Source organism: Anneissia japonica, unplaced genomic scaffold, assembly GCF_011630105.1.
Source record: "Anneissia japonica isolate Jap-2015-1 unplaced genomic scaffold, ASM1163010v1 scaffold5350_len443212_cov192, whole genome shotgun sequence".
NCBI classification, from domain to species: domain Eukaryota; kingdom Metazoa; phylum Echinodermata; class Crinoidea; order Comatulida; family Comatulidae; genus Anneissia; species Anneissia japonica.
In genome coordinates, this window is record NW_022717468.1 from 213582 (window position 1) to 240940 (window position 27359).

A 27359-nucleotide genomic window follows, 5' to 3' on the forward strand; every position below is an offset into this window, starting at 1 on the left:
TTTTTTTTTGTTTTTTTTTGACATTTCAGGTTGAGATTATGGAAGAAAAAAATGAGAAGAAAGTTGCAAAACTTCTCGATGAGGGGGACCACTTTGATGACATCAACTTGCTCTACGATGTTCCGCGTCGACGATCCGTCAGAGCACGCACGCATGTGGACCTGCATGCTCTCTCATGCAAGGATTTGAAATCTGTCCTGGAACAGTTCCCATCAGTGCGGGCCACCATCCGTGAAATCGGAAGGTTAAAGTATTGGGACTACGCAACAAGCGTGGGTGCCCATGAGCATTTTCCATCGCAGGAAACTACAGTTTGATTCTCATTATTATATAATAAGATCTTATCCTGTTATTTATATACGATTAACAGTACTTACAATATAACTGAAAATAGCACTGTTTTGGTTGTTGTGTTTTGTGTTTGTTACCTTGCACTCTATCAAATTGAAAACTTTATAATAATAGATTTTTTTCTTTCACTATAGAAATTGTTGATATTATAAGAGATAACTGCAAGTTTAGGTTATTGGTATTGGTATTTAGATTTTTTCATTGTTATAAATTTTAACTGTTCTGTTCTCATGGCCTCAGCAGGCTCTTCAGGGTTAGTGCAATTAAAATTATACTATTATGCAAATGAACAGTTTAACTGTAATAAGCTATAGTAATACAGTTTGAATATTGAAATTAAGCATGATTTTAACATTTACTTGTGATTGTAAAAAAATAATTGTTAAAATGAATATAGCAATTTAGTAAAAATAATATGGGAAATAAAAACATGATTATTAAAGAAATGAAGTAAATTATTATCAGATGCAGGATTTAGTAACACGTTGTCTAGTTGATATTTAAATCTTCAAACTTTGAAAAACTTTGTATGTTGCAGGTTGTTATCATTACATCATATTCAAATTGAATTGTTCATTATTTCTTGTATCTCAATGATTGATATTTGATGGCAGAGTGTGCTGCTTGTATATCGTGCAATTTCAGACATGTATATAACTTGTATTTAACTTGTAATTTGGCAATAAACTTTTGACAACAAGTTTGACCAGTGTTCTTTATCGCAAAATACAATCAAAGCAATGTGATTTAATATTAGCATTCAGCACAATGAAGTGATGCTTTAGTGCCTTTTGAAATATCCCAAGCTAAATTTGAACACAAAGGATATTCATAATAATCAAGCAAATTACATTTTGATCTGATAACCCCCCAACGCCCCATCATGATCCTAACCCTATCCTGGATATAAAGCGGTTGAAATTTAAAAACCATATCATTTTACGTTAAGGGAAGGTCTAACCAGTCTTTTAAAGTGAAGCTCTCTTTGCATGGATATCCTTATTCAAAGTGTAAATCTCCACACTATTAAGTATTAACATTATGCCCATGTATGAAAATCATGCAAAACATACAGTAAAAGTCTATTTTGTGATACCATGGTGAACTAAATACTACCAGGTATTGGGTTACTTGGCAAGGTTTGTGGACCTTCCCGACGGTTGCCGGCCGACGAGATTTATGAAGAATATAAAGCGATGATGCATGCGCAACAAATTGTTTTTAATGATGATCCATTCAGATAGCCACCAGAGCAATCAGTATGGTGTTAACGTTTTCGTCGGCAGTGAGTGCGTCTTCAGTTTCTCTCAGGGTTCTACTTGTGACCTACAATCCAAGATTCCGTTGAATACTTTCGTGGCTGAAGAGGTACAACAAAATTCCCTGGCACTAGTAGTGGCTTCATATAGGTAACACTGCATTCAAAGTGACGTGATACTCAAAATATTGATATGCAGTATTAAATTGTAGTGACAACAAATATTGTATTATTTAACCACTCTGTGGTTACAAACACTCAACATATTTGATTGAAATGATATGAAATAAGTGTGGATGTAGTATCAGAAACAAAAAATTTTATCAGTCATGTAACCTTCCATGTAAATTTCCTCTCTCCAAGCTTGTGTGCAAAAACCTCAAACCTGTTTCAGCGACACCCACCGGAATAGGGCTAAGAGTCTGCAAAAAGCAAAGGTTGGTTATGGGCGCAAGAGTACTTCAAATTTTAAGGAAATAATGGCTCTATTTTCTAAAACAGAGCCCACCTGGAATATATTGTACTTGGCAGAAATTATTCATTGTCAATAGCCCTCTTTTCCCATAGGCCTTGGAAGTCTAGTTCTTTCAGCTTCAATTTTCTAGTGCCCTCAGAAATTACATATTTAAATTAATAATGTTATAACAACACTGGTACCAGTCATTACCCATACCAGCAATAAACCATGTTTCGTAGTATATTGTACTAAATTTGGTTAATACCAATATCTGTATCAAAACAAGAAAGTAATAGCACAATTCACAAACATGTAGACATACAAATGCAATAAGTCACTTTTATTGGTGAACATAAAAGCAAGAATTCATACATATTGGCTTCTCACACCATTTAAAAATCAATTGTACATCACAGGTTGAATAAACCTATTAAATATTACTTAATTGCTTATTACTCATTATGTCAAGGTGAATACGTGCTTACTTTACTGTATGTTTCAAATAAATATCAATTTACATTCGCTCCTATATATACAAACTAAAAACATCTGCTGCATTACATATGCATGTGCAGAAGAGGAAAGTCATGAGAAACATCAAAAGTATGATTCATGTCCAATGGCAAACTATAAGGCTATGTTCTCACATGGCTGCTAACGGTTAGCAGGATCCGGGTATGGCTACCGTTAGCTGCCGTGCGTCCATACGAGAAAATCCCGATCCGTATACCAAAAATATGATGATCGAATCACTGGCCAATAAGAGACTGGAAATTGTAAACGCGTGAATGGTTGATGATAGAAAAGCGCTCAACTTGCTAACCGATAGCGCTTGCTAACCATTAGCGGTATCCGGATACTGCTAACGGTTAGCGCTAACCGTTCTCACGCAGGTGCTAACGGTTAGCACTAACGGTCAGCTCCCGAACCTCATACTAGGGCTCTTGTAAGAACCAGGCTTAAGTCAGTGTGCATGCCTATATCCAAGGTGAATCAACATAAAGCTATGTTGTGTATTATGTTGACTAACAATTGATATGGGCATGTGCACTTCAAAATACTGTCGCAAACAAAAAATTAAATTCATAAATATATACATACATTATATACAGTATGTCTGGGTGGAGGTTGATTTTTTTTAACAGAAGAGGACTAACCAAGAATGAAAAGCAAATCAACCTCCACCTGTTTTGGAACCCATTGCAAACTACCGTCTGACAAATTCATGAAGCCCCAATAGCCTACTTGGTTAAGGCATCTGAAATCAAGCAGGAAACTATAGTTGGAATGTATCACTTCTGAGATCTTGTCTTAATTATAAAAATCATATCAAAATACACAATACACCTTGTGGCACAGAGGCCAGATTGCATGTACAGTTAAACTTGCCTAAGTTTAAGTCTAACAATTTTTCAATGCCATTTTGGATTCAATTTAGGCAAGTTCAACTGGATGTGTAAAAACATAAAGGAGTAATGAACATAAATAAAAAAAACTAAAAAAACATTAAAAAATGGGTTTCAATGGAATTCATTTGATTTCAGTGGAGAACTGTCGCGAGAATCAAATTATCAGTGCTTGTTGGAGTAAATTGTTTTAATAAATAAAATAAGAGATTCGGGTTTTAGATAGCCCATTTGTTTTAGATCTCAGGTTCAGTGACACGATGGGCATTACGTAAATTTCCACGTAGGCCTAGTGGGTAATAAAATCATAAAAATGCAAAGATGTGGGAAAATTTCTGAGAAAATGTATACATACTGTACATATGTATGTATATTGTGAACATTAAAGAGAAACCTGAGAGTGAAAAACTTATTTCAAAATCTAATCATGTACATGCAATAGACAAAATAAGGCATTTTAAAGGTCAGAGGTCACATTTAACATAGCCACTATTATGACTGTACATTAAGAAGCTTATGGCAGCTGAAATGCATTGAAAAATCGATAATGTAAAATATTATATAATGAAAGTCATAATGAAGGCATATAAATACAGAATTCAATCTGTAATTCCATAAATATATCTAATTGGATATTTACTTGATATCCATGATTATTGTAATTAGTATGTAAATTGAAATTGGCTAATGACAGAATTCAAAGAATCACATCAATTAGACTAGCAATTCATCACACTAAACATAGAACAGAAGGCCAACATAGAAATATACAGAGAAAAAAACAATGTAGAAACCAGTTTTGAAAAAAGTTTTTCATGTTTCACGACTGACAAAATAGAAAGAAATCTGAATAGAAGGAAATATTAGACAATTAAAATACTATTTTATCATTCACAATAATATAAATTTTTAAAATGTGTACATAGTGCTATGCATAAATAATAATAATACCCACCCACATTGAAAATATATATACTGTACAGCAAAATTTAACAAATTCTGTAATAATTATAATATAGTCACACTTGCAGGTATATACATTCATACTTCATAAGTATAAATGAATGTTTAAATTAATAATTTATGGATGAATACATGTATAGTTATAGGAAACAAGCAATGCAATGAGCCATATGATAGAATTGAACCCAACAATGAAGATTGGAAGCCTGTCGCTTAACCATCAAGTAACATTATTTTACTCTAGAGCAATTTTCTTCAGATTAACTCTTTGGAATTTTAGAAGAGTGTGCCAACATAAAAATTGAAAAGCATAGAGTGACATAAGAACTTAAGGCTACATTTTCAATCTTTGGCCAGGTGGACGGCATGACCGATGTTTGGAATGTTTGAGAGACTCTTACTCTGGTGAAAACTGTTCTGCTAAGGATTATGGTCACTTTCAAGAGAATCTGAAATTAACAAAATAATTTAATTATGAAAACAAACATAGACATCAGCACATTAGATTAGCTAAATGATAAACTAGCATTAAGCCAATTGAAATTATCGCTTCCACAAATACTGTACTACATTATTAAGAAGAAAACTATGTTAAGAGGTTATTTATTACACACACTCACAGCATTGACAGCCTCATATCTCAGACAATCACAACATAGACACAGCCTCACATCTTTGGCAATCATAACATAGACAGCCACACATTACAGCCAAATACAACATATTCTTGTCTTGCATTACATTCACTGATCTTTGATGTAGCCAAGATCAATCGCACACATTTTAATCCAATTATTTCTGCTCTTTTCAATTTAATTCCCTTAGCTGCATTCGCAAATCAGTAGTTACTGCTGTAATGAAGAATTCAACCAGGTGAGAGCAATCAATCCCAAAAGAATATGATTCTTCTGTGCTTGATAAATGAGCTTGGCCAAGGTTAAATTAATAATAATGTGAATTCTGTAGAGCAACATACACGCAAAAAGCTCACTTGAGTTACAACCACAAATAGTGAAGCAGTAATGTATCCAACACTCATTATCAAAGATTTTTTGTTGTGTATTTCAGGGGTAACATTGCTAAGATGCAAGTATGGCAGATTAATGTTGTGGGCTTTTCTTAATACTTGACAACAAAATACAGTGGACCCTCCAATTAAAGACCCCTCTAATTTCTAGCCCTCTTATTGGAGACCAACACCGAGACCACCTAAAACTTTCAGGTCCCAAGGGTGGTCTCGAATTGGAGGGCAAACTGTATGATGAAAAGTGGTTTTTATAAAGAGGGTTCAAATGAGATTGGAGCAAAGTTGAGTTTAACTTCATATTATATTTAGTTACATGATGTTCAACTTGTTCACTATTCCTCCCTCTTAGCAGAAGAAAGAATAAAAGCCTCAATCACACCACCACAAAATATAGCTTAATTACTGGTGGCTACCAGTTTCACATGAAAACAGAAAAAAAAAATTCTGCAGAAATCTGCTAACATTTGAAAAATAACTATGTTAAGAGGTTATTCATTACACACACTCACAGCACTGACAGCCTCATATCTCAGACAATCACAACATAGACACAGCCTCACATCTTTGGCAATCATAACATAACTGCTACATTTGAGTATACATGTATAGATTAGTCAGAAATAAAAGCCACTTTTTAAAGTTCAAGAGGCATTTTTGAGTAAGTACAAATAATTTCTAGTGCTAATTCACACTTGAAAAGCAGTGAAAAAATATTGTGATATTTTTATTTTAATTGATAAAGTTTGAAAATTATTTACATTAAAACTAAGTTTTTTTTTTGGAAACTCAATAAAAAAGAATATTTTATTATTTTCAATTATAATTTGCTACACTTTTTGAATTTAAAAAAACATAAATAATGAAATAAAATAAATCATATAACATTTATATCTTCTCATACACTAATTTAAGTCTGCATGTCTGCCAACCTATTTTTTTTCCAGAAGGTTAGTAGATAAGGAAAACCTCTTGGATAATAATGCAAACATACTACAAAACAACAGCAAAAACATACACTGTGGGAAAATGTGTGTTTGGTGAAGCTGCACATATACTCCTGTATTACTCGTACAATGTACTGATTGGTCAGTTAAGTTTGATTATAAATCTTACCATTGATGTTGGCATTGCCTGCTTGGCTGCTACTGGACCACCTCATGGATACCTCGGCTGAACTGCATTTATGAAAGATAAAAACAATTCATAATAATAATAATAATAATAATAATAATAATATTTGTATAGCACTCATGTCCACTCATTCCCATATACAATGTTTCAAATTCTACCATATGGCTGTTTGATCTGAAGGTGTAAATTATATAACTTTCACTGTAATAAATTCAAGTGGCCAAGTGGTAAGGCAGAGGCACTGCTAACTACAGCATTAAAATTGGTGCTGGTGTGAGCCACTCCTTGCCCAGGGTTCGGTTGGTATAACCAAGTTTTCTCAGATAAAGACTTAAAAATAGCAGGTCCAGTGTACACATCTGGCTTGTGTGCACTTTAAAGAACCCACTGCTTCTTTCGTAAGTGTAGGGGGTTACCCCAATGCTATGCTTCATTTCAGCCCTTGTCTTTGTGGAATAATGTGAACTAAGCACCCCTCTATGGCTGATACAGTGGTTACAGACCACGCCCATACGCAATTCAACACAATGATGCTGCAAATTATGAGTTAATCTCCTAGCTTTAACTTATTAGAAGAAGCGACAAATTCATTCAATTACATCCTTTACTAATCTCTACAGGGATGAAAAACACCTGTCCAGTTGAAATACCATAAATCAGAAGCAATGAATCAAAGACAATATGTAACTTTAATATCATGGTTACTGGAAAATATCAGGAGCCAAAAAAGTTATACAATTATCCATTATTAGAAATACCATCAAGGATGGAAATACCTGTCCAGTTCAAAACCATAAATCAGAAAACTATAAAGCAGACAATAATTTAATTACATAACAATTTGATAATATAGGTGACCAGTACAAAAATTAAAAAATAAGGATTGAAATGAAAGACTAGTGTCAATATTCATTGTCAAATGGACCTTTTCACACCTTTTGTGTAAATGCATGTGAACATGCATGTCAACATGTGCGTGTGTGTGTGTGTGTGTGTGTGTGTGTGTGTGTGGGACAAATGAATAATTTATATTATGATAATAAAATTATTTATAATATATTAAAAACATTATAAATTATTATATTTTTATAAAAGTATTATACAAATACAACGTAGTATGAGGTGCAGTAGTAAATGCTACTTCCCAAGGCGCTGGATGATTTGGACTACCTCCCAACGCGAAGTGGAGGGAGGTAGTCCCAATCATCCAACGAAGGGGGAAGTTCACTACTTTACCGAAATAAAACCATTTTATGTTTGTTTACTATACCTCATAAATATTAATCAGCAAACTGTCCATCAACATTAGCTGTTTCAAACTGGAAATTACAGTTTGCATCCAGTGCATGTAAAGGGGGAGGTAATAGATTTTGGATAGTATTTTTTCTGCATGTATACACAAATTTGAAATGCACATGGAAGTATTAAAAACCATCGCACCCCTTGCCAGGCGGAATTGACCAGAGAAATTAAATAATTAAACCTAATTAATATTTTTGATGTATAGTAATATAGTGTGCAATGCAATGCTGTCTCTTTGATTAATTGAAACCTTTAATCTTAATTGCAATATTCATCCCTCAAATGCCAGACATAATCAATTGGAGATGGGTGACTAAGCTATGATGGGTAAGCCAAAGGCAATGATTTGAAACAACACTCATTTATTGTCATTCTTGGCTCCTGCACTGTACTTGCAGTCATGGCCACTTTGAGCAGTATACTTCCCTCAAGACTCATTCTATATAGCTATTATAGCACTATTTCATTAGTAATATTGAACAGGGTTGAATGAACTAATGCAATTTATGTACAGCAACATTAATTTTTATTGGGGTTATATTTACAATTTGTACAAAAAAAAACAACGATCAAATTAATAAAATATTGCAAATAAATAAAACATAGAAAACCTCTTGTAAAAATGAATTATTAATATTTGTATACAATAGGTTGCTTTACATAGTGTGAATGGCCAACATTTAACAACTTCAAGCAAGCAATTGACAGGCCATCAAGCACCTTTTAAAAGCATTATTTAGTATTTCTGTAGTTACAATTTTCTTTTCAACATGTCAATTTATATTATTTATTGTATATTAATTATTTACAGCATTTTTTTTAATTGAATTTTTTGTTCGAGGGATGTTCAGCATTGAAATCAACATAGTATGCAATTAGTAAAAACAAGCTGGAATGAATAATTTAAGCTGAATGTATAAAAAATAAAACAGCAATGCATTGGTAAAACCATTAAGATTGCATAAAGCATCAGATAACTGCTCTCACACTACACATCCTTGCTTCTATGCTTACCTTAATTCCCTAACTTCACGTTTCGATTTCCTTATAGGTGTCAGGTTTCTTCGCTGATCATCTTTCAGTAGTTGCTCAACAGAATCACTACCTCGTTGATGGTCACTGTCTGAGAAAACATGTACATGCCATGATTAACAAGAATAATATAAATACAGTTCGCCCTTCAATTAATTCGAGACCACCTTTGGGACCTGAAAATTTGGGGTGGTCTTGGAGGTCGGTCTCCGCATAGCTTAGTCTCGAATTAGAGGGGTCTCGGATTGGAGGGTGCACTGTGTTATTTGATATAATACATCCTCAGGATGGCCATTATAAACTTCAAGGTAATAGATAGCAATGATGATGGTGACGATAATTTAAAAAAAAAAATTATAATTGCTGTTATTATTATAAAAATTTATGTAGACTTTGCAAAGCATACACAGTACTCAAAGCTCCTTGTCAACATGTAAATATTATTTATCAATATCAATACGATAAGTATCACTTAAGTATATTGTGCTATATTTATAACTAAAAAAAACCAACATCAGAGTAATGTATCCAGCCGAGTAGATCAATTAAGATACTAATGGTGTACCGTATATTAACAAATTGCTTCAAAGACACGGATAGCCAAGATTCTTGGTCATGAAAATGCAATTTAATAGCATTAAACCCACAAACATTGGATTAAACTCATGATCCTACAATATACTCATGATCCTTGGATTAAACTCATGATTTTAGGACTAAACTCATGATCCTGTGATTAAACCCATGATACATGATCCTGAAATTCATGATTTTTATCTTGTTATACCATTGATAATTATAAAATTAAAAATTCTGGAATCAAACTCCTAAGCTTGATGCTAAACTTGTGATCCTTGATCAACCTCAAAATTCTATGATTAAACTTTTAATCCCAGGATTGAACTTTTAATCATGGAATCACCTTCCTTATCCTGCGATTTAATTACTGTACCTCATGATCTTGGGCTTAAACATACAGTCATTGAATGGACTGTCAAAAAAACCCAATGGAATTTAAATCTTTAATTCTTTCATATTGTGCATTAATTTTATTATTCATAATGAACAAAATACTTTATACAACTATTATTTAGATAATTTATTAAATTACACACATTTTTACATTGGTCTATGTTTACATTGCGTCTACAATTAAAACATATTTCAATATTTGTTTAACTTAAAGTCGGAGACATAGTCCTGTAAAACTGTACAAACAGATACCTTTTTCAAAGCAAGAAATCAAGTTGCCTTTATCTAGTGATGCTCGTTTTAATCAGTGGGAAATATTACCAATAGAATTTAAAGCATGGAGTAAATTTGAAAGTGATTACTAAAAGCAAGCTTACCTTGACCATTTTGATTCAAAGAAGAGGCAGCACTTCCAATAAATTCCCTCAACTTTCTCTTTAGATCGCGACTTGTCTTCTTGTAATAGTACAAGTCTTTCTCAAGCGCCTTTATCTTTGTATCAATCAAACTATATAAAGAAAAAGCACCAACATTAATGAAAACATCAAGTTAAGGGGTTAAGATAGTTAAAAAGGAAATGGTTGACACAGGATTTAAAATTTGCAAGATGAAAGGAAACTGGAAAACAATCAGTTGAACTGAAGCTGAATGACAAATTAATTTGAAAAATGGAGGTTCTGCATTTAGTAAGTTCAAAATTGAATGGATGGAAGATTGAAGTAAATCTGGTGTCTCTGGAAAACCTACGAACAGACGGAATAAAATGAAAAAAACTTTTTTTTCACTTGCTCATCAATTTTCACCTAGAAAATTAATTGAATAATACACTAGAAAACTAATTCAGTCGTATCACCTTCTTGATGGATCTAACAGCAACTTGATAATTTAGAGATATTTTTAAACAACATTGATTAATTCAATTAATTATCTGTGGTACTCAATGAGCGATGAGCTATATTTTCAATAACTTCTTGGGGGCAAAATTCATCCATTTTCAAATCCCACAAACTACAACTATATATGAAATTGAAAGAGATTTTAGCTTTAATGTACTGTTACTATTTTTGTGTCATTTAAAACTGCATTGCATGTTGGCAAAAGGGGTTTTGTCAAGCCTAATCTTGGTTATAATAAGTTGACATTCATAACTCCTCATGTTGAAACAACCTCAAGGTTATTGCTCTTTGTAACCAAGTGAAATGTTGAGATTATTTCTTATACCTGTTAAAAATTAAACACCCAGACCTCTCTATTATTGATTATCTGCGATGCATTGCATAAAAAAACATTTCACAGCCATTAAAACATGAATGCTGTAAGCTATTGCAATAGCCACTGACATTAATGGAAAAGAAACTGTAGCATTTACACCAATACATTACAAATGGATTTTTTTTTCGGTATAGAAAGCAATGCATAATTAATGCCGATGCTGGGTCATTCATTACCTTGGGGTGCTACTACCAGACTGCTCTTCAATCTGTTTCATAAGAAACTGGACTCGCTCTTGATGTTGCTTCTGTTGTTCTGTAATTTTGCGATCCATTTCTATCTCGGCTCTCTGGAGCGCACCATCTAACTCCCGGACAAGTCGTTCTTGTTCGTCTATTTTCATCTATAAAATTAAATGAGTATCACAATAAAAAAAATATGGAATATATAATGATGTTCTAAATAATGTAAGGACAAAATAAATGCAATGTCAATATATAAATAACATTTTTGAAAGATTTAATGCCACGCTTAAGACTTAACAATTTTGTGCTGTTGCGCATTTTAATCATTTTTGGTACCTGAAATTTCAAATTCAAGTTGATAATTTAATATTTATGGTTCATAAGCCTACCTCTTATTCATTTACTTCAAGTTGCCAAGATAGTTCATTAAGGCCAACTCAGACAGAGTTGTACAATGCAGCCCTAAGTGACTGGGTCTGTGTGACTTTGGTGACGCGATACGTCTCCGCCAGGGACAGTCGCATTGTAGTATATTAAATGTTAAATATATAAAACACTGTCATTGACGATAAATTGCATCGGCTGCATCATACGCCGAGGTCTGAACCTTTACCACACCTCTAATTTGTTAACAATATGTTGCCACAAATTCGTTCATTAGCACAATATTAAGTTGCCTTACTTTGATCATAAGCAATTTGTTAACATTCAGTTGCCTAGCATTTGTTCAATAGCACCTTTTTTTGAAAGCTGCTTAACATTGATTATATTCATACCTCTAATTCATTGACTTCAAGTTCTTTTTGCTTCTCACTTTCTCGCAAATCCACAACTTTTTCGAAGTATCTGGCAAGAAGTGCTTTAGTCTCAACAGTTGATAATGAACCTAAACGACCCATCAACTCCGACTCGCTCTATAAGATAGAAAGCAAAAGATTGCCAAACTAAATCAAAAAAGAGAAATGGAATGGATATTAGAAAAAGGGGATATCAGAGGGTGGTGTTAAAAATGAGAATGATGGAAAATGAGATGCCTTTGTTACAAATATAATTGCTATTAATCTAAGCCTTAAAACTGTCAAAATAGTGTCATGGAAAAAAAATCTATTGAGGATTGACAATAAAAAATGTTAATACATGGATGAAATGAACATGCTAGATTCCTATTAATAATAACTACTTCAATTGAATTGTATCATTTTCTCAATTCTTGTTAATAGTAACTCATGATACTCCGCATAATTTCCTTTTGGACAATAGATTGAAAAATATTTTGATAAATCGGCTATAATATTTAATTGTACAAGCTCTGGAGACGACCAAGTTCGAAAATTCAAAAACGAGTACTAAAAAAACATCGCCATGCAAGGATGGCATTTATTGCCAGCAATTATCCATAATTAGCGTCTACCAAGAAAAATTGATTTTAAGCAATAATAATAAGTTGGAGATGATTAGTATCTATTAATAGATTAATCTATTCATCTAATGTGCAAGTTACTTCAAAGTACTCATTTATTTAGAGTTTCAAATAAACCTTGTCGATCTAATTGAAACCTATAATAAGGGATTCAGTTGTAATATTCAAGCTAGAGGAAAAAAATAAGAGAATGTTGATGTTGGTGAAACATCTCAAGTAGTCTGTCAGACAGCCTTATCAATCACACAAACGCCTCAATCACTGTCAAATTGCAAGCTGACGCATGTGAAAATGCTCACTTCTATCTATCTAGCTGTTTCACTCCACTGCACGAGGAAAGCCTCTTCATCTAAACTGCCATTTTTCGCATCTCCGTGCAGCTCACTTCCTTGTAAATTCCCTTAAGCCAGCCACAAAGGTCGTAGGACTATCGCACAATAAAGGCAACTCCGCTCCCTGTAAGCTCTAGATGATGCGACATTGTCTGCTGATTATTGGTGGCAGTCTCAATGAATCTTTATTAAAAACAAACCGTAGCATGCATCGTCGCGATGTGGTTATCATAGAAATGCGTTGGCGAGGATGCAGTGAGTGCACAGATTTTAACTCCCTAATTTCACCCATCCACCTTTTTTTCTCTCCTGACTTGATCACTTGCAACCAATCCATTCATTTATTTGTCCATCTTTCATTTTTTCTTTTTGATAGGTGACCTGTCCATCTCCATTTTCTCATCTGTATCTCTTTTATTACATTTGTCACCCCTGTGGCATTTCTAAATGCTCATTTCATTATCCATCTACTCCAAAAGCATCTTTTCATACTATTTTTCTATGTTTTAAAAACAATAATTTTTAATGAATGCACTATTTTCACAGAATATATAAGTCCTATATTAAAACAGAAATATTTTTTTTTGGTGTACACTCTAAATAATCAATATACTACGTACTGGACTGTTATCACCTATGCCACTCTGACTTTATTGACACTTTTTCATATTTTACTACATGCCAGCTCTTTTAAAATGACCTTTGGCATCTTTTATGTAACATAATTGTTATTTTCATTAATTTTAGTAAAAATCACAATTAGAAATAAATCTATAAAGAAAGAAATAAAAAATCCGAAAATTAATCATACAAAAATTCAAAATGATGGCTGAGAGCAGAAAAGCTGAATAAACAAACAAATGTGATCCAGTGCTACTCTCATATTATTAAATGGAACACAGATGACTACTCAGGTGATTTATTATACTTTTATTGCATAATAAATCTTGTGAGGTAGTCAATAAAGTGCTACCTGTGTTCAATATTATATATTTACTTGCAGATTTGCCTACTATGTTGAAAATTTACAGTACTTGGTCTGGCCTTTTAGCATTTTCCACAAATTAATTGCGAAGGGTTTACAAAAAAAAGGTAGTACTGTCTAGGATAGTACTCTTTATTTACATAGTATATACAGTACATCATTTTTTAAAGTATTTAAAGCGAGGGAATTGTTATAAAAAATATATAAAATAAACAATGTAATGGTCAATGGTCATGTATTTATATAGCACCTTCCACAGAAAAACCTGTCTTACTTTAAAGCCACAAGAAACAAACACAAAAATTAATTTGGCTTCGTTTTGTATCGTCACAGAGTAAATCGATGTCAGCTAATCTGAGTAGAAAGGTAAAGCCTTGAAATACATTATATTATTCATGATGTATATGTCATTGCAGCATGGAAAATTTAACCAAGATTCGGTTCTCTTATGAAATTATATTCCTGTAATCATTTGAGATGTGTAGTGTTAATTGAGGTGTGTATTACTGACAAGTGTTTGGGAGGGTTCCTCCTTTGGCTAGATACCATAGACTGCAAAGATCTTGGGGATGGAAGCTGTTGCATTTTATAAGGCATTTTCAATTGATTGTGAAGGTCTGTCTTTAGAGATTCAGGTGAATGTTACAAAAAAACCAGGCCTATCAAACAATCCAAGATTCATATTAAAATATAAAGATTGAGGAAAATTTATTAACAACGATTATTTGTAGATGATTTTGAAGCTCATTTTATGTTTGTATCGTTGTACACTGAAAAATCGTACATGAATGTGTACGTAAATTATGATATGCAAAATTGAGGGCGAGTCAAGTTAATAATAAATTCTTGAATATAGGCAATATTGGTGATACTGTACTAAAAGTAAGCAATATGAAGAACACAGGTTATGCAGACTGCAAATATTGATGATTTCGATTAAAAATAACATTTTATTTTTGGCCAATTAGAGCACCCGCTGCCACGACAAAGTGGAAATTTCTGAAAAAAATAAAAAATTTAAAATTTTTATTACTCCGTCTGCTGCCTTTTCTTCCTAAAGGCGAGACTTTTTTTTATACCTTGTTTAGCAAACCCGCCGATTGCAAATATTGATGATTTCAAATAAAAATAAAATTTTATTTTTGGCCAATAGAGCGCACCCACCACCACAAAAAAGTGGAAATTTCAGAAAAAAAATGAAAGTTTTTCTTGATTTTTATTATGTGCTCCGCTGCCTTGAAATCTCCAAAGATAAAATATGTATGTTTCTTCCTAATTATAAAAACTTGAAGAATTTAACCATCCTATTTCATATTCACCAATAAAATGTTCTTTTTATTTTCTCCTCCGCCTGGATGTTTTTGGCGAAACTATTTGCTAAATAAGAAAACAAAATTTTATGTTTATTCCGTCCTCCTCCAATGATCTTTAAAAAAATAAGTACGTGAAATAAGGAATAAAAAAAAAGTCTTGCCTAATTATATAAATTTGAAGCATTTAACCATCCTATTTTACATTCACCAATAAGATTTTATTTCTATTTTCTCTTTCGTCTGGATGTTTTTTGCAAACTATTCTAAATAAGAAAACAAAATTTTATTTTTATTCCGCCATCCTCGGATGGTCTTTAAAAAAATAAGTACGCGAAAAAAGAATAAAAAAAAGTCTCGTCTGAGGCATAGGTATACTGAATATTTTACAAATTTTTTTTTACAAAAAAGAAAAATACTGGTGTAAAATTTCTGGGCTAGGCAATGAACCAAAATTGCATGAAATAAAATTGTATTTCATCAACATTATTCTTTTTTTTACTCAAACATTCTATGATTTATTATCATGGGGAAAAACACAGACAAATGACTTGCATTGCACGACAGAAAATTAATTTGGTATGACATTAAAATCTCTAAACTGGGCTCTGAACGCTTTAAATTGGGTTATTGTTTGGATGGCTGGAATTGCGAACACTTCTAGCTCAATATCAACATATAAAAGTCAACATAATTATTCAGTTAATTAATTTATTGAAACAGCCTACATTTTTAACAATTTAATTATATCTATCCACTATATATGTTTAAGTCAATGTTTAAAGAAATACAGCTGTTTCTCACATGTACAACTAAAGATGGAAACTCTGTGTTGTACAACGAAAGTCGCACAAAGAGTCCAGCTCCACTCCCTGTTTAAAGCTAGTGACAATCCTCATTAAAAACGATCTGATGCGCACGCGTTGTAAGTTGTGTTCTTTACAATATCGCGTCCACCGACAACCATTGGGCCCCCGGCTTAAAGCCTACCTGCTTTGAATTGCACGATATTAATTTTTATATTTTAACTTAGGTTGGGAGCATTTCATTACGGTAAAATTGCAGGCAAATCTGGCCCAGAAAGAACTTTGCAGACTTTTTATTAACAAACAATTAACATACTTTGTGAATTTGTACGACATAGAAAGTACAATACTAATGTAGAAAATAAATTCATTAAATTAGAATATCAAGGACAAAAGGTTCATGCCTATTCCTTGCTCCTGGCAAGATTGTACTTAGAACACTCTATATCCATACAATTAAGGAAGTTATTGTACTCAGATTAGATAATTCAAAAACTTTATTTTTGCCGGCTTGATATGGTTTCAAGCATTAATCTAACTTTTGGATAATAATTTCCATCTAGTGTACAATATGCATCTATATTGCTTAGTTCTGATAGCAATTAAACCTCATACATAGATTCTACGCATTTGATTGGTTAAGAAGCGGGGCAATAGAAAGTACTATTCCCCTCAAAAATAGTACTTTTTTTACCTATCGCGATGTGCATGACTCTAGGCCCACTACATCGCGCTGCTGACGGTAAAGAGGACTGCGACCTGTACAACGAGATTATCCCCCGACCGTGTCATGGATCAGCGAGTAAACGATAAACAAACATGGAGGCTGCTCATTTCGAGATGAAGGAGAATTAGCCTAGGCCTAGGATTACTTCTTGATGAAGCCGATAGCAAAAGCATAGAAAGACAAATTAAATATGTCATATCAATATTCGACAAATATATTGCAAGACGATGGGTGCTGCTGAAATTAAGGAAATAAGCAAAGAAGAGCAAGACACACTTTTTGATCACCCAGGCTAGGTCTAGTCTAGCTAGTCGAGTAGTAGTAGTAGGCCTCTGTGCCTCTAATATAACAGGCTAGCAAGCAAGTACTTTTTTAGGCCTCGTAGAATCTATGTATGAGGTATATAAAACAAATATTGACTGCTCTATATTCAGGGAAAAGTGAAATCTATTGCCCCGAGGTGATGTGGTTACGCTCTCCACATCACCTCGGGGCAATGGATTTCACCATTCCCTGAATATAGAGCAGTCAATATTTGTATACTATAAAACTTCTATGCAACAGGAATGGACCAATTTACATTGACCATTTTGTTAGCCAGCCTGAAGGGTTATATTATCAGTTGTGGCATGTGGCCGAATCACTGTGCCCAACGGTCATCAGCTTACACAATATATGGAGAACACACTGCCACAGTCTGCGTGCAACGAATCGTTTTTAATGACGATCAGCTCAGACCGACAATCTACAGACGGCATATAGAACGTAGTGATTGTCCATTTTTACTCTTACTTTTTCTCTCTCTCATACAATGGTACAGTTCATTGACTGCATGAAACTAATATTGCAAAATCGGTGAATGAAACAAAAAACTGACGTCAGCCGTGCAACGTACTTCTTGTTTATTGAATGGTACATTTTATTTAATCCCACATGACCTATAGCCAACCAATCAACTGGCAGGATTCTAAGTGGGTGTTTTATACCAAAAAAATCAATGCAAAGCTGACCTGTGATAAGCTATTTGCCTGCAGGTGTTCTTCTCTGTTGGAAATGATCTCATTCTTGTAGTCAATTGCTGCATCAAGGGCATCGATCCCTTCATTCAGTTCAATCAACCTACAACACATTCAAAAAAATATTTAACATAAAATATCAGCTAGAACTTTTTCTTTATGCTTTGCTTATGGCCTCACAAGTGTCTGTCTCAAAAGGCTTGTTTATAGCAGCAAGCATAACCTAGAAAAACCTCCATACACATCATATCACCCAAACTACTTGACTTGAAAAGGTTTTGCATGAAAATTTCATAATCTTAAACATCACCTACCTTGCTTGACGATAGAGTAAGTGTAAGTATCCTGTTGGGTTGACAAAATGCATAGGTACACACAGAACCTAATACCCATTTCACATGACAAAAATGTACTAAATACTAAGAAATTGTACCAAGGAAATTTCTCCTAGCAACATCTCCAGCAATGATATCAGCCGTGTGGTGAGAATGAACACTTAAGAATACTAATGATATCTAAAAATGCAGACCCCCAGGGAGACCGGTAAATTACCTGATACATTTAAATTATAATATGTGAAGTCTACCATTTAATTATAAAAAGTACTACTATGTATAAAGGAAACAACTAGATAAACTGAAATTCAATGTTGCAATTATGGTGAAATTTAATTAAATGTAATTTTTACTATTTATTGATCAAGCGGCATAATGACATAGGTACCAATAACAATAGACTACGTCTCCTATTGTCATCATGAATTCTGCCATGTTTGATGGTAATGGTAATGGTAATGGTTTGGGACTTGTAAAGCGCATACTACATGGTCTCTATGCGCTTAAGTTACACGAAAGAAAACAAACCAAAAACTAAATCCTAAAGTCTAACCAAGCGACCTAAGAATATAAAAAAAGCATGAGAAAACAGACTATCGCAGGGGAACCGATATCACCACACCGTTTTCCTGCAATTTGAGACCACAGGCAAGCAGTGATTTGCAAAATCATAACTCACAGGTGCTCAAGTGATGTTGGTGTCTAGACTAGCCTATCCTAGAAAAACTAAACGATGGAAGTAAAACAAAGGTAAAACAAAAAAAATGGAAAATATAAAAAGTTTGAAAAAGGTAGGTCTTGAGTCTCTCCTTAAAAATGGATAGAGAAGGAGACTGTCGGATCTCAATAGGGAGTGCATTCCATAGCTTGGGAGAAGCAGCTTGAAAGGACCTCTCTCCATATTTAGAACGAATTAAACGGGTAGATAAAGTATATGGACATGAGGTGGAACATAGACTTCGATAACATGTTGATGACCGGATATGGATAAGATCGGTCAGGTACATAGGCGATAAGTTGTGAAGGCATTTAAAGGTGTGAACAAGGATCTTAAATGTAATGCGCTGCCTTACTGGAAGCCAGTGAAGTGTTTTCAATGTAGAGGTGATGAGTTGAGTTTTCGGTATTTGTGAGACGTGCGGCAGTATTTAATTGAAGTTGAATTCGCTTGATCGATGCATATGGTAGTCCACATAAGATTCCCTTACAATAGTCGATACTACATATAACAAGTGAGTGCATAAGTTTCAATGTAGCTTCTTCGTTCAGAAACCATCTGATATGCCTGATGTTTCTGATGTGGTAAGAAACAGATTTGCAAATGTTGGTTACATGTTTTTTAAGCGTCATTGTAGAGTCAAATGTAATGCCGATATTACGAACAGAAACAGATGGAACAATAGTGGTATCGCCAACACGATACTAAGTGGACTTTTCAAACTCCAAATATTGTGATTAACAATAAATATAATACCACTTCCAAAACAACCACCACTGTCAATACCACCACCACCACAACAACAATCACCCACGTTCACCACCACAAAATTGACAACCTTAAAAAGAGTGTTAAGAAAACAAATTTCCTTTCCAGATTTGTTCTCTTGAAGTTAAAAATTCAATCTAAATTAAGAATTTTAAAAAATCCTTGCACATTTACGGCGTACCAGTAACCGAGTGGCTAATTCGGCAGACATTGATATTTATGTTGGCGTTAGACTGAGTATTACAAATAGAGACCTGCGTACAAAAAAAAACCAAACTCAAAATATGGATCGATGAATGCTAAGTAGAAATTTTTCCAAGTAATGAATGTGGGTGGAACATTCTTTGATATAGATTTGACCTATTACAGACCAACAATTGAGTTGAAAATGTACTGTCCATATTTCATATTTGAATTGTTTAAATTTTATAATATTAATTTGAATTTAAATTTTGAAGGACAAAAATATTTTCATATTAATAACATTGAACACTTTTCTTTTGCTTTGACACTTAAATTGGCTTATAATCAATTTAAGGATTTTCGCAGCAAAATTTCTTTTAAGTTATTTTCTTTTTTATGATTGATGTTAAACTTATTAACCGATGATCCTTTGTAATGAGGTTATCTAATTTAATCTTTGAGGGGTTTTTTTGTGTATCTTTAAATCACTTTACAAAGGTACATATCTATATAAAAAATAGAAAAATATAAAGGATTTGCACAAGAATAGATAAAACCCTGTCTCTTATACACATCTAGATGTGTATAAGAGACAGATCCTGTTGGGTTGACAAAATGCATAGGTACACACAGAACCTAATACCCATTTCACATGACAAAAATGTACTAAATACTAAGAAATTGTACCAAGGAAATTTCTCCTAGCAACATCTCCTGGTAACCTGTGACCTAATACGTACGTAACGCTCAATAAACGTATGTATGAACGAACGAACGATGTTACCTAGGCTAGACCTAGCCTCTAAGCCTACGAATAAAACCATGTGTTTAGTGTTTTTATTCATCAAATTACGATGTCATAATAAAGTGTTCAAATAAAACCATGTGTCTAGTTGTATTAATTCATATATTATGAATATTTTCGGGGTTTTTTATGACGTCATCGTCGATACGAGGCGTACGTAAAACCGAGGGTTCGTATAACTGGGGTACGTAAAAACAAGGTTCTACTGTAATTTGAATTTAAATTTTGAAGGAGAAAAATATTTTCATATAAATAACATTGAACACTTTTCTTTTGCTTTGACACTTAAATTGGCTTATAATCAATTTAAGGATTTTCGCAGCAAAATTTCTTTTAAGTTATTTTCTTTTTTATGATTGATGTTAAACTTATTAACCGATGATCCTTTGTAATGAGGTTATCTAATTTAATCTTTGAGGGGTTTTTTTGTGTATCTTTAAATCACTTTACAAAGGTACATATCTATATAAAAAATAGAAAAATATAAAGGATTTGCACAAGAATAGATAAAACCTGAGTTTAATAGATGCTGTTATATTTCACTCACTGTAAGAAATAAGTTTTAATTTGGTAAATCTAGTTCAGTGAAACATTAAGATAAGATATCAAAATTTTAAATGTGTTGTGGATGGCATATTGCTGATTATTTTCACTCGAGTTCAAATTGAGTATTGAAGCAACTGATAGAATATGGAATGAATGAGTTTCGGAACCTATTTCTCCTACTTTTAATGGGCCTAAGCTTTTTACCTGCAGGCAACCATTCATATTAATTGTATAGAATATGACCTTCAGTATTTTAAATGCCTTTATCGACTATCGCTGTACACATACATCATCCACAACCATTTTATCTTTCAGAATTCTGCTGGCTTAAGATTCTGTATCTGAAAATATCATGAGATTCTCAATTCCAGCTGTTGAATAGTCAGAATAGAGTGTCAGTGGCACAAACCACAGCTTTCCTAATATCCAGATTCAGTCTTCATTTAAGTGCTCATATTTCTCCCAATTTAGCTGCTTATCAATTGCAACAGCAACCTGCAACTACCCATTAAGTCAATATAATTGCCAATAATCCTAAGATTTGTTATAAAGTAGCATTACAATCTCTATTTTTAAATCAATGACCATACAAAGTTGATTCCATTTGTTTAAGTAATTGGATTGTCCTTAATAGCAGGTTGAGTGCTGCTGTAAGTACTACTACTACAGCAAGCAAATGAGGGCGCACTATATGTATCAATAAATAAGTACAGTAAATTAATAAATAAAAATAAATCAATCAATCAATCAATCAATTTATTTATTTAGCAAAAAACAAATTCATTTAAACAATCAGCCAAAAAAAATTAGAGAAAAAAAAGTATTTATTAATATGTTTATGTGCATCCCAGTGAGGGGAGGGCGGAGGATCAGGGAAGGCATTTTCCCCACCCACTATCTGACAGGCCTGGGCTCCGCATCGTCCAATGCCATGACAATGTTGTTGAACCAAAAATAATAATTTGCCTATCCAAATAATTTTATTTTGACTACCAATCCATAATATTGTGGTGTAGAAGCACAATTTAGGCTACGAATCCATACAAATTCACCAGCACCCTCATCAAGACTCTAATTTTACCCTTGTTTCGCAAACCCGTCCGACATGTCGGACCCCATGTTGAAAAATTTCCGGAGCCACCATTGGCGCAACCTTTCTGTAAATAACAACAACATAAACCTTTTTTCATCGAATCCTGTCAGCTGGCTGAAATTAAAAAACAAAATTGTCCTACAAGATAATACGGCACTGAATACAGAATTACACACTTCCCCATGGCACTGAACTTGCTACTAAGACCAAAGCGAATGTACAATAGCGGAAAGAAAACACCCTGGAGGCGAAACCTATGTTTGTGATGATTGCCTCTGACGACGTGCAGACTTGTTGATCCACAGCAAAGTGATTCAACTAATGATGATCTGCTAACACATTTGGATAGAAATCTATATTCATATTTGTAGCAGCAAAATTTTCATATGGTGCTTGATGAGACTAATTAAGGTTAACACTCAGTACTATTAATATCAACAGAATTGTAATGGATACATTTTTATGTTTCCAAGTTTTATGTTTTCGCATACAATATGTCAAAACATTTCCTTGTGATAGATTTCACCACTTTCATTTCATTTATTTTTTTTTCTTGTTATGCTCACAACCACATAAGCTCTAATATTATTTGTTTTATAAGTCCACCAATATTATTATATATTCTACTTCAGTTTCTCACCAATAGTAGTTAAAATTTCATTATAGTGGTGTGTGCTTTTAAAAGGATGTGTCGATTAAGAGTGAAATCATCAATATCAATAATAGCATAACTCTTGTAAATTATCTAGCACACACGTGAATTTTATCAAATTTATAACTCAATAGTCTAACATTACTGAGAAGTGGTATAGGTAAACGAAATTACTAATAATTTCACTGTATCCCCTGGGCTTACATCACCAACTCCCATTGTTGTTTCTGTGTGGCATTGATTTCTGCAGGGACCATTAATACAATTTGTAGGGCAAGCCATCCATTTACAATGATTGTCTACAATACACTATTATCGTAGTTTAGATGTGCAACGGATTCAAAATTCATAAAAACTGATAACATCCTTCCAACTTAAAGCCACAGACAATTTTTGTCACAAGTACAAATTAGCACACAACAACAAATCCATACAAACTTAAGTGAACTCCAAAATTGACAGCTGAATTTGATTTGAGTGGCCGAGCGGTAAGGCAGGGGCGCTGCTAACTATAGCCTTAACATTGGTGCTCATTCAAGCCGCTCCTCGTCCAGTGTTTGGACCAAGTTTTCCAAAATATAAGGACTTAAAATGGAGGTTCAGTGTACACATCTGGCTCGTGTGCAGTTTAAAGAACTCATTGCATCTTTCGGAAGAGTATGGGAATTACCCCGATGCTATGATTCATCTCAGTCTCTGTCGTTGTGGACTGATGGGAAAATGATGGTACTATAAGCGCCTCTTTACAGCTGCTAGGTAGTCATGGAACACACCCAAATGCAATTCAGCACAATGATGCTGCGAGTTATGTTCACTTACCTTTACCTCAGTAATAATTGTTTGCTATTATTGAAATTGCAATATATTTTTCTATATCAATTAACTTGGTTTGTAATTTTGAATTCTTTTCCAGATAGGGGTATTACCTATTGCAGTAATAAATCTTCCTGTGTTTTATTTGTAAACAACCCTAGCCAATAGCAAAAGCTTTGCAGTCTGTGGTATGCTAGCAACAAGGGAGGCTATGGTAAACATGTAAATGCTCCCAAAATGTTCACAGGAACTAATATGTGATTTCATAAACAACTAATACTACTGACAACAACAACTGATTAATGACGACAACTAGAGCAGTCACTCCATAGAGGGCATACCTCAGGGTAAACAATTGAATTGCTATGACCTTGACTATGTCCTTTGACATTTTATTCACAAAATTTAATCGTCTCTTTCTTTAAATAAAATGTTCCATTCAAATAAATTTTATGATGATCCATTCAATAGTTTTTTGCAACCTTGATAACAGACAGGCAGTACTGAATACATAACCTCCTTTGGTGGAGGTATATAGTAGTATTCATGCTAATATCAATAACAATAATAATAATATTAATAACAATGAATAATAATGACATATAATGATAAAATAATTATAAAATTTTAATTTCTTATGAACGTTTATGTATAGTTAACTTAGTAATAGTAAAGACACGAAGACAAATGAAATACCTTCTTTCTTCGTGTGGCGATAATATGCTTCCAAGTTGCAATTTCTCATCTAGAACGCTCCTCTGCTGGACTAATTTGTCCCTATAATACAAATGATAAAACAAGCATAATGGCAGTGAGAATGTTTAGATATATTTGGCAGTAAAATATAGGATTTTAATGCATGTAGTATCAATTAATAATATCTAATGATATTCATAACTTTATTTAAAAGTACATAGAAATTTGCATTAAACCATATTCTTGTTTTTAAAAAGGATCTTTTGGCTTCAAATAATTTACAAAATAATACACAAAAATAGTAAAATGATCTTTATAACAGAAAAATGTAGTAATTGAAAATTATACTTAAGACACACTTACCGGTCCTGAACAAGAGCTTTCAACATTCCTTTCTTAACTGCTACTGAGTCATCAATGCTGTTTCTCAGTTCTTGGTTCTTCTCTTCTATTGCACTGTCTGCATCTTTAATCTTCAATGCTAGTCCATGGATGTCCTGCAAAACCAAAGCAATGCTCTTATTACTAACTTAATGAATGTATTTTATTTATTTTATTTTTCAACCATAACAAATATCACTCAAACAAAAGGAAACAGTCTTGGATTGGACTTTTTTGGTGAGAAATACAGCAAGAATAACCCACAAAAGTCCAGTAGGGGAGCCGGGGGAACAGGTCCCCCCCCCCTGTCAGGAAGAGCTGCTTCCCACCCCCCAACATCACAGAAAAAACAAAAATTTGTTGGGCTAAACAAAAATTATATGTATTTAATAGACTCTAAACTCAATTAAATAAGTAATTTAAAATCCCTTATTTTCATAGTTTTCGGGGGCTTCCCCTCCCACCCCACATCCTCAGGACCACTTTCGAGATATTTTGAGTAACATCGGGATACATAGCTGCTATATGCAAACACAACTGATACATACGCTAAAAATAAATTAGCTGCTATGTGCACGCAAAATATACTGCTAAATACACTCAAAGCTATATTATTAGGCTTAAATTAAAATGTTTTAGTAAAGTTAAAAATTTAATTGCAACTGGGACCATGGGATTGTAGGACCAAGCATACTAGTCACCAATCAAACTACAGCTACCAACTGTCATTTAAAAGAAAGCAATTTTAAACTCAAATTCAATGATCTAATTTTACAAAAAATTTACATAAAAAATAAATTCATCATTCTAGTTTCCAAATTGTACACTTCTACAAATTTAACCAATTCCATAAACAAAATTAATTGTACCTCATTTCTCTAATTAGCTTGAATGATCTTTGATATTTATTAACCTGAAACCATTTTGAGTTATGAATCATTTAATTAATGTACCCACGGAAACTCATGAAACGAAAGTGCTTTAAATGAAAGATTGCAGAATTAATGAATACGAAAATTAATGATTGTCATTTCCTCCAACTGCTTTTCTTAAATGTCACATTGAAATGTTGACGCATGGTACATACTGTCCTCAAACATACAAGGACAACACAGCATCCTGTTATCCACAGTATATTGTCTATTTTTTTTGGTCAATTCACAATAATTTATCTGGTTTAAAAATGCTCCCTATAATGAGAGTACGGTAGTTGTTATCTAGTAATGTATACACAGATTTACCCATGTTCGCTGGCAGTTGGCTACAGTTAAAATGTGAATTAATAATAAAATGAATTCATAATGAACACACATTCATAATAGATATCTGCTCAAGTTACAACAATGCAATTCAATATAACTGTTGGGTTTCAGCCAATAAAATTGAATCATAGCATTTATTATTATTATTATTTTTATTATTATTATTATTATTATTATTATTATTATTATTATTATTATTATTATATTCTATTGTATGTATGCTTTGAATGTTGGAGTGGTAGACATTTGGGGACAGTAGTCCTCCGACCTCTTTTACTACTCCAATGCGCATTCAAAGTTGTATTGCGTTCTATGTCATTTTTTGCCCAAATTAATAAAATAAATAAATAAAATTATTATATAGCATTTAATGTTTCAATTTCTAACTTTATACTAAAGTGTACACTTTCAACAACGAATAGCAATAGGCAATGTTTTAATTGAATTTTTATTAAAGATTTTAAGACAGTATACCTTTAAAAACTGTAAAAACCTAATGTACAATACAGTACAACATGTGTGATAGTTATGGCAGGTCATGGCAAAGCTAGTACAACAATATCAAAACACTCTCTTGACGTAAGATTGTACTCAATGATCGATGTGCCTGTTAGTGGGGAAAGCATGCTCATTCATGCACGGATACATGTAGCACTTGCAAGTGTTTCTTGCAGAGTTCAATTCAAGTTTATTAACAACAAAATGATACAATATATCTTCTACTGGGATTGAACCATTGCCACAGGGCTTTTAAAGTGGCAGTCTTAAATTTTGTCACAACTGATAATTTAGATTGAGACATTAATTTTACTGTCTATTATTACTGTAATGTAAACACCATGTGTTTTCTCCCGTAAACGTGGTTACTGATTGTAAGATGGATAGAATTGTAATCATTGCATTGATTTAATTATGAGGCGGTGAGATATGTTTATTTATGTCAAAAATGTTTTGTGAGGGTTGGCCATCCAGCTGAAGCAGATCATTTGGTATCCCTCAATCCAGTTTAGTTCAACGGGAACGGTTTGGTTTCCCAACCTTGAGGTTTCAATCGCTTGCTGTGCATTTTGCTTGTATCCTTGAGCAAGGCACTTTATCAGCGTTGCTTCTCTCCACCCAGGACTATAAATGGGTACCTGGTGGGGTTGCTTGCTA

General features: G+C 33.3%; 2 protein-coding genes across 4 annotated transcripts in view; one reads left to right on the forward strand and one right to left on the reverse strand.

The window, feature by feature from the left end:
• Nucleotides 1-1057, forward strand: part of LOC117110323 — a 115472-nt gene extending 114415 nt beyond the window's left edge. For both annotated transcript variants that reach the window (XM_033252992.1, XM_033252994.1), the window contains one exon: nt 30-1057. In XM_033252992.1, the coding sequence (XP_033108883.1) occupies nt 30-317 (288 nt within the window). In that variant the 3' untranslated portion in view covers nt 318-1057. The remainder of the gene's footprint in view (nt 1-29) is intronic.
• A 1794-nt stretch (nt 1058-2851) lies between these two features.
• LOC117110331 (kinesin-like protein KIF27) overlaps nt 2852-27359 on the reverse strand; it is a 52469-nt gene continuing 27961 nt past the window's right edge. For both annotated transcript variants that reach the window (XM_033253013.1, XM_033253014.1), the window contains 9 exons: nt 24925-25058; nt 24562-24642; nt 17947-18055; nt 12133-12270; nt 11348-11514; nt 10277-10407; nt 8910-9018; nt 6576-6637; nt 2852-4884 (listed from right to left, as the gene is read on the reverse strand). In XM_033253013.1, the coding sequence (XP_033108904.1) occupies nt 4856-4884; nt 6576-6637; nt 8910-9018; nt 10277-10407; nt 11348-11514; nt 12133-12270; nt 17947-18055; nt 24562-24642; nt 24925-25058 (960 nt within the window). In that variant the 3' untranslated portion in view covers nt 2852-4855. The remainder of the gene's footprint in view (nt 4885-6575; nt 6638-8909; nt 9019-10276; nt 10408-11347; nt 11515-12132; nt 12271-17946; nt 18056-24561; nt 24643-24924; nt 25059-27359) is intronic.